The 8,492-nt window shown below is 63.4% G+C and overlaps 1 protein-coding gene across 1 annotated transcript; it reads left to right on the top strand.

Moving 5' to 3' along the window:
* Window positions 1–2,216: 2,216 nt before the first annotated feature.
* CHLRE_09g386750v5 (uncharacterized protein) lies at window positions 2,217–6,782 on the top strand. The gene is made up of 8 exons (XM_001695212.2): window positions 2,217–2,988; window positions 3,208–3,361; window positions 3,579–3,687; window positions 3,929–4,027; window positions 4,281–4,521; window positions 4,675–5,056; window positions 5,323–5,642; window positions 5,899–6,782. Exons 1-8 carry the CDS (start codon window positions 2,443–2,445, stop codon window positions 6,163–6,165), a joined length of 2,118 nt encoding a protein of 705 aa, XP_001695264.1. The 5' UTR covers window positions 2,217–2,442; the 3' UTR covers window positions 6,166–6,782.
* Window positions 6,783–8,492: the final 1,710 nt, after the last annotated feature.

Genomic DNA, 8,492 nt, shown 5'->3' on the forward strand with positions numbered 1-8,492 from the left:
CCCTGCCAGCTCCGGGCGCGGCGTGTAGCCTTGCACGCACCCCTGGGCTGGGCGCCCCCAGTGGGCGCTCGTGTGCGAGCTGTTTTGCCATGGCGTGATGCTGATGGCTGCACTGCATGTACACAGCGGGTACTGGAGGGCTGGGCGCAGGAGTGGGATGGAGGGGAGGGGCGTGGCGGGCCCAGGAAGTGCACGCAGGGGACGGCACGGGCACTGTGTCACGGCCCGACGTGCGACGCGTTGGTGGGGGTGCTTGCGAGCGCTGCGAGAAATTAGATATAAGGCCGTACACGTAACACACATGAATAAGCGGGCGAGCTGCAGTTGGTCACGCTTCAGGAGTTGTTTTCGCAATTCTCGCGCGGCCGACCTGTTCGCGAGCTGCTCAGGGTCCGGCTAAAAGTCGCCACTTTCCTGGCGTCGGTTCCTCCATTTGTCTATTAGCATATAGATGGGTCCAAATGACCGCAAACAAGCTACCTTGAAGTGGGGGTAGTCCGAATCCTAACGGAATGCGGACCCGGCAAACATGTCGGCATGCCCACCCACGCGCCAGGTATGCGCCTCGGGCCCGGCCAGGGGGCTCCTAGTACGGCTGCATGGACACGTGTATCAAATAAGCAGGCCTGGGCATTTGTGCGACCGCCGCGCGGGCGCTGGGCCTGCCTGTGGGCCCTACGCCGTGTGGGGTGGCGGGGCGCCCGGCCAGCGTGTGGCCCGGCCGCGTTGCTTCCTGGCGGCCCGAGTGCCGGTATTGCATGCCATCTGCGGGGGCTTATCATGGCCAGCCGGGCAGGGACGGCGCACGGGCACCAAGGCACACAAGCGGACCGTACCCACTGCCGCGGGCACACGCCGCCAAGGGCCCCCACACACAACTCTGGCATGCCCCCGCACGCGCCCTGTCCGCCCCGACCCTCGCGCCGCCCCACGCGATCTGCCAGGCGCTGGGTGCTATCCGAAGCGGGGCAGCAGCACCCCTGAAGCCAAGGACACGCCCGGGCCGGGACTGAGGAGGCAGTGCACCAACGCCTGGGGCGCCGGTGGGAGACAAACTGCACGGGCGGGGGCGTGTCGGCGGCTCTAGGCTGCCCAGAGCCGCCTGCACCGCACTGCATACACTCTATGTCGGGCATATGCGCCATGGCAGCGTGCGCAGTCAGCCGCGGCAGCCTCCGCTTGGCTGCTCCCCCCCACAACTGCATTGCACAATCCCCTGCGCCTTCGCCCATCCTGCTCCCCCCCCCCCCCCCCCGGCAAACGAATGCGCGACTCCCGGCAGTCTCGTAGCCATGGCGGGCGCGAGTGCCTCGCCCGACTGGGCACGCCCCACCCGAACACACTGGAGCGTGGCCATGCCGCTCCGGTGCAGGCATTTCAGTCAGTGGCGCTGTTTCAATGTGGGGGTGTTCACAAACACCGGCACTTCGGCAGCCAAGGGGTGTGACTGAACCCGTAAGGGCCACAGGGAGAGCCGATGGACCACCCGCCCGCTCACAAGCCCGCCCGCACAAGCTGGGCTGCTGAAGCCCCACCGCTGCAGCAGCGTTTTCGCCGCTCCACGCCACCCTCCCTCCAGCACCCGCACCCGTGCGCCTGTCACCCAGTGGCAGCCCCTCCAGTACGACAGACCGCGCACGGTACCACGCAACTTCACACCCGGCCAGCCCGTGCCCCACCACCCACTATGGCTATGGCACACTTGCAGCGCTTCCGCCCGCCAGTGGCCCCGTGTGATGCAACCTAGAGCCGGCCGCGCACTGCTCTGAGCTCATGGGGACGGGACGCAGGGTTCAGGCCCGACACGGTGAAGCCGTGCTGGACCCTTGCAATGCCCGCTAAGCCGTCCCCGCCGCGCCCTGTAAGCCCACCAGTGCTGGATCAGCCCACGTCGTGTGTTAGCAAGTGCCAAGGCAGGGACGGCGGCGCCCCGGCATCAATCCACGAAAGAGAGGCCGGCCCGCTTGGAAGACTGACCGGCACGCCCACGACGAGTCGGTGTCGTGTGGGCGGTCACAGTGGGGCAACTGTAACAAGCTATAGGATATATACTCGCTGGTGGTTGTGCAGCTGCTCAAAGCACTCAAAAGCGGAAGGGCCGCGGGCGCGGCGGGCCTACAAATGCGCGCCAAAGTCGTGTGCGCTCGCTCAGCGCAGCGATATGCCCGAGCTCTTCTTTTGCAAACGGCAATATCCAGAGTGCTCGAATGCGCAATGTCCAGAAGCATCGGCAAGTCTGGAGCCTTCGGCACGGCATGGGCAGCGATGGGACGTTCGCGAAGTCTCCCACGGAATTTAAGCTCCCGCGCCCCGACACCTGCAAGCCCGCGCACTTGCTGCTCCGTCAGCCACTGCTGAACACCGTATATAGCGCTTACTCAACGCACACAAGCCACTCCGTAAGCACACGCCTTCGCGAGGAGCCGCCAGATCCTTGCAAAGATGGCCAGCGAGGCCCCCGTGGAGACCTTCGCCTTCCAGGCGGAGATCAACCAGCTGCTGTCGCTGATTATCAACACCTTCTACTCGAACAAGGAAATCTTCCTGCGCGAGCTTATCTCCAACGCCTCCGATGCTCTGGACAAGATCCGTTACATGTCGCTCACTGACAAGTCGGTGCTGGACAACAACCCGGAGCTGTACATCCACCTGCAGCCCAACAAGGCGGATGGCACCCTGGCCATCACCGACTCGGGTATCGGTATGACCAAGGCGGACCTGATCAACAACCTGGGTACCATCGCGCGCTCGGGCACCAAGGCGTTCATGGAGGCCCTCTCCGCCGGCGCCGACGTGTCGATGATTGGCCAGTTCGGCGTGGGCTTCTACTCGGCCTACCTGGTGGCTGACCGCGTGACCGTGGTGACCAAGCACAACGACGACGAGCAGTACGTGTGGGAGTCGCAGGCCGGCGGCTCCTTCAGCATCCGCCGCGACACCGAGGGCGAGCCCCTGGGCCGCGGCACCAAGATCATCCTGCACCTCAAGGTGTGTGGGCGTGTGTGCGCGCCGGCAGGGATTTAGGCGGGGACCCGGAGGGCGAAGAGGCGACAGGGTGTTGGGCGACACAGCAGGCGCGATGCAGCGTGCTGTGGGGATTCACCCTGTGCTCTTGGCCATGTGCCTGTGTTGCCCCAGTTACCGCAAAGCCGCCTCCTCACCATGGGCCCATGCCGCTCGGCCCTTCCATTTCCACCCGTCCCGCAGGAGGACCAGAAGGAGTACCTGGAGGAGCGGCGCATCAAGGACCTGGTCAAGAAGCACAGCGAGTTCATCTCCTACCCCATCTCGCTGTGGACCGAGAAGACCGTGGACAAGGAGGTGTCGGACGACGAGGCCGAGGAGGAGGAGAAGAAGGAGGGTGAGTGACGCGCGGAGCGGCTGGGTGGGCGGGCGACCGGCGGCGGGGGAGGGTCGAGACGACGGGCCGGCGGAGGGAGTAGTCCATGGGAGGGGTCGCGGCACGTGAATCACGGACGGGTGTAAAGGTGTTTGCGCTGTCCGGCGGATTGAGGCCCGCTTGCTCCTGTGCCGCTGACTGACCCTGCTGCGCCTCTCGGGGTCCCTACCCCGCGCAGAGGAGGAGGGCAAGGTGGAGGAGGTGAAGGAGGAGAAGGAGAAGAAGACGAAGAAGGTCCAGGAGGTGCAGCACGAGTGGGACCTGCTGAACAAGCAGAAGCCCATTTGGTGAGTGCAGCAGCGTACGGCGGCGGCGGTCGTGTTTGCGTGTTGACATGGCGCTCCACCGTGTGTTTGTTAGCCATTGGGTTTCACGGCCGGGTGCATGCCGACTGGTGGGGTACGGCTGCGGCGCAATGCGATAGCGCGCTCCCCACGGGAGCTTTGGGTCCCCGCCCGCGCGCCCGAGCTCACTGCATTCCCACCCATGCTGCTCCCTGCTGCCGACGTGTGTGTATCCTTCTCACAGGATGCGCAACCCCGACGAGGTGACCAAGGAGGAGTATGCGGCCTTCTACAAGTCCATCTCCAACGACTGGGAGGACCACCTGGCCGTCAAGCACTTCAGGTGAGAGGAGGCGGTAGGGGGCTAGGGAGGTGTGGGGTGGGGGAGAGGTGCAGGGGCCGGGGGGGGGAGGTGGGTTGGTGGGACGGCGGGCGTGTGGATGTGCGCGGTGGGGCGGGCTCCGCGCGTACGTGCGTTTGTGTATGTGGAGTGGGCGCCCAGCCTAAGCGGCAGCGTTGGTGGAATGGACCCAACCCGTGGCTCAACACTCGTCTGACGCCGTGCTGCACCCCCAACACCCGCTTGACACCCGCAGCGTGGAGGGCCAGCTGGAGTTCAAGTCCATCCTGTACCTGCCCAAGCGCGCGCCCTTCGACATGTTTGACCAGCGCAAGAAGCCCAACAACATCAAGCTGTACGTGCGCCGTGTGTTCATCATGGACAACTGCGAGGACCTCATCCCCGAGTGGCTCAACTTCGTCAAGGGCATTGTGGACAGCGAGGACCTGCCGCTCAACATCTCGCGCGAGACGCTGCAGCAGAACAAGATCCTGAAGGTGTGTGGGTGTGTCTGGGGGTTGGATCGGGGGGAGAGGCAATGGAAGTTTGCTTTAGTCCGGCGGCGGTTAGTGTGCAACTTTCTCGTCTCATTCTGAGCACTGGGCCCTTACCGCGCCCTCTTCCTTCCCGACTGTGGTATCGCTCCACAGGTGATCAAGAAGAACATTGTGAAGAAGTGCCTGGAGCTGTTTGCCGAGGTGGCGGAGAACAAGGACGACTACAACAAGTTCTACGAGTCGTTCGGCAAGAACCTGAAGCTGGGCGTGCACGAGGACAGCCAGAACCGCGCCAAGCTGGCGGACCTGCTGCGCTACCACTCAACCAAGAGCGGCGAGGAGACCACCAGCCTCAAGGACTACGTGACCCGCATGAAGGAGGGCCAGAAGGCCATCTACTACATCACCGGCGAGAGTCGCAAGGCGGTGGAGAACTCGCCCTTCCTGGAGCGGCTCAAGAAGATGGGCTACGAGGTGCTGTTCATGGTGGACCCCATTGACGAGTACGCCGTGCAGCAGCTCAAGGAGTACGACGGTGGGTGCTGGGTGGGGTGCTGGGTTGCGGGGGGCAGTGGACGGCGTCCGCGCGGAGCGGTGGGACGGATAGGAGGCAGGGCGTAATGAGGGGAGGGATTGGGGATAAAGGACAGAACTTGAAGCGGCAAATGGATGGTCGTATTGTGTGTTCAGCATATGCTGTGCCTACCGCATGTGCTCTCGCTTGCACTTCTGGCGGACCGGCTGACTGAACGATGCCTTCTCCCTCGCCTTGCCCCCTCCCATCCCCCCTGCGATATGCAGGCAAGAAGCTGGTGTGCTGCACCAAGGAGGGCCTGGACCTGGACGAGAGCGAGGAGGAGAAGAAGCGCAAGGAGGAGCTGGCCAGCCAGTTCGAGCCGCTGTGCCGCCTGATGAAGGACATCCTGGGCGACAAGGTGGAGAAGGTCATGGTCAGCCACCGCGTGGTGGACAGCCCCTGCGTGCTGGTGACTGGCGAGTACGGCTGGTCCGCCAACATGGAGCGCATCATGAAGGCGCAGGCGCTGCGCGACAACTCCATGGCCGCCTACATGACCTCCAAGAAGACGCTGGAGATCAACCCCGAGAACGCCATCATGAATGTGAGTGCGCTGTTGGTGGCGGTGGCGTCGTCCTGGGGCGGGGGCGGGGGGGTCGGTGGTGTCATGTGCGGGGGTCGGCTGGGCTGCACGGGCGGGGGATTGCGGCTGTGGAGCTTGGAAAGGGCTGTGTACGCTGTGAACGGGGGGCTCACTAGCTTGCCGCTGGTCGCGTGCGGTCATGCATCGCATTCCGCCTCAGTTCCTGGTCTTACCCCTACCCTCCTCCCGCACACTCCTCTGCCCCCTCCTCCCACAGGAGCTGAAGAAGCGCTCTGACGCGGACAAGTCGGACAAGACCGTGAAGGACCTGGTGCTGCTGCTGTTCGAGACCGCGCTGCTGTCGTCGGGCTTCTCGCTGGACGAGCCCAACACCTTCGCCAGCCGCATCCACCGCATGATCAAGCTGGGCCTGTCCATTGACGAGGAGGTGGAGGAGGGCCTGGGCGCCGCCGACGACGACCTGCCGCCGCTGGAGGAGGACGCCGCCGCGGGCGAGGGCAGCCGCATGGAGGAGGTCGACTAAGCGGCTAGCAAGGACTGGCAGGCATTAGCGGCGGGTGGATAGGGAGGTGGGATGAGGGCTCTGCCCTGGTGTGCCCCCGGTCTGGGGGATGGAGGGGGGCATGAACCGAGAGCTCGACTGCTCGTTAGCTTAGCAGCAGTGAAGCGGTGCGGCTTAGATGTGAACATACGCCGGGTGACGGTGTGCGTGGGGAGTGTGTGGGCGGCGTCATTATGCCACCATCGCATATACTGGTTTTGGGGTCCCGCACTGCAACGCAGCAGCAAAGGAGTTTGAAGGTTAGGGGTAGACACGCTCACATCAGTGGTACATATATTCATGTCTTGAGGAAGAAACACCAACAACATCAGACTCTTGAACAAGCACGAGTACACAAATGTGTCATCTTAATGTGTGTGGTGTGGTACTGAGAGAGCAGGTTGTATGCCGTGCGAAGCAGGGGTGCACCGTTAGCGCCTGGACTGAAATTGCAGAGGGCTGGTGGTGTGGAGGTGGAGTGATGGAGGTTTGGGCACGCAGGGCCCGCACACCCGCAGCCGTCCGTTGAGCGGTCGAGGGGCAGTGTGGGGCTTGTGGAGTGCAGTTGCACACGGAGCGAATTGTAATGCTGGAGTGCATGCGTCCATGGTCTGCCAAGTCCCAGCAATAACAGACTGTCTCACTTCTCCTCAGCGGCAAATCAAAGCTGTTGCCTGGATTCTAGGGAAGATAACTGCACATGTGTAGGAGAGGCATACCACGTTGCGGCGGGGTCTCATCAGCAGAATAGGAACTGGGGGGCAGCCAATGAGGCCCCAGTCATTGCTGCGAGGGCCGCTCCTCCCACTGCCGGCCAGGTGAGCCCCAACTCGGTGGCAAACACCCCTCTCGCCTGCAGCGGTGGCGTTCAAGTGCCGGCCAGTCGGGATGCGGGCCTGCAGGGCCGCATACGGCTGCCGATGCAGCAGGACACTTTTGGCACGTAGGCGGGCCGCACAGCAGCTGGCTCTGTCGGCCAGTCGGCCCGACTGCGCCGCCAGCACCGCAAAACTCAAGCCGCAAGGTCTCAGCAGCATGGCAGATTGGCAGGGACTGGTGTGCAGATGTGGTACCTTCGGCATGCAGTGCGGCTGGACAGTGATTGCATGGCAGCCGGAGACCCGATTGAACCCCCTCCTGCCAAACACGTTCGGGCAGTGGCACTGGGGCTCGTGGCGACCGCCTCTCACTCCAGTCTCCACTTTCCAGTTGTTTCGTGTCGGCGGACTGTATGGGTCCCGTGGCACCCGTCCCTGCGGCTATCGCTCAGCGGGCCTTCCGTCATTCCACCTACCTCTCTGGTGGAGAAGGCATGAGCCGTATGTGTACCCCGTAGTGGGATGGGTGACTCAAAGTAAGTTCTCTTGTATTGACCAGGCCTCGGGCCTTCTCCCCTGCTGTGTTGGGCGGTGAGCTAGGGGTGAGCGTGCGGCACCCCTGCGTCTGTCCTGCACTCGGCCTGCGGTTCTTGGTGGTCAGGGGCGCAGGCCTGGCAGCGGGCGGACGAGCTGCAGCACGACTCCCACTTGGGCAGGCAGGCACACACGCACGCACGGACACACACACACACACACACACACACACACACACTCGCACGGACACACACACACACACACACACAAACGCACACACACGCACACACACACCCCCGCGGGCAGCGGGGGTTTTCCCCCGCCAGCCCGTGGTGCTGACACCCCGTTTGCATTTGCCGTCATGCATGCGCCCATGCCGTCCCCCGCCTGTTTACTTGCTCGTGGTCGCCCGCCCTCCGTCTCTTTCCCAAATCGCGCAACCCCTAGTATAGTTAATTGGGCTGGGACTGGGCTGCGTGTTTGCTCTTGCTCGTCGCGCGCCGCCGCGCTAACATGTTCCTTCGCTCTTGTTCGTGACACTCCCCTGCTGCCGCCCTGTGCTCTGTTGTTTTCTTATTCGCTCGTAGGTGAGAATTTCATCGAGGATTGGGCGGGAGCTTGGACTTAGCGGCCAGGAGTAGCGACGCGGAGCTAGGAATCGTAGGAGTGCCTGGGCCTCACGGTACCGTGAGCACATGAATGGGTTTGCACCCTTGAGAGCGTGTGGACACTAATCCCCCCTCGAGGTTAGAGTAGCGGGGGTTGCGCGATTTCCGGTTGGTAAGACCGGCGGCTCACCGCAGCAGGTATGCGAGGTAACTTCAGGTAACATCCGTAAACCGTCGCTTTGCTGCATCGCATACACTGTCTTGCGCAACGTTTTCCTTGTGCTCTTTAACACACACACACACTCGCACGGACACACTCGCACACACACACACACACACACACACACAC

Source organism: Chlamydomonas reinhardtii, chromosome 9 (genome assembly GCF_000002595.2).
Source record: "Chlamydomonas reinhardtii strain CC-503 cw92 mt+ chromosome 9, whole genome shotgun sequence".
NCBI lineage: Eukaryota > Viridiplantae > Chlorophyta > Chlorophyceae > Chlamydomonadales > Chlamydomonadaceae > Chlamydomonas > Chlamydomonas reinhardtii.

Coding starts and splice junctions, on each gene's coding strand:
- CHLRE_09g386750v5 (XM_001695212.2), top strand. CDS start 2,443: ATGGCCAGCGAGGCCCCCGTGGAGACCTTCGCCTTCCAGGCGGAGATC. Junction 3,362..3,578: donor GGAGGAGGAGAAGAAGGAGG/GTGAGTGACGCG, acceptor TACCCCGCGCAG/AGGAGGAGGGCAAGGTGGAG. Junction 4,028..4,280: donor CTGGCCGTCAAGCACTTCAG/GTGAGAGGAGGC, acceptor TGACACCCGCAG/CGTGGAGGGCCAGCTGGAGT.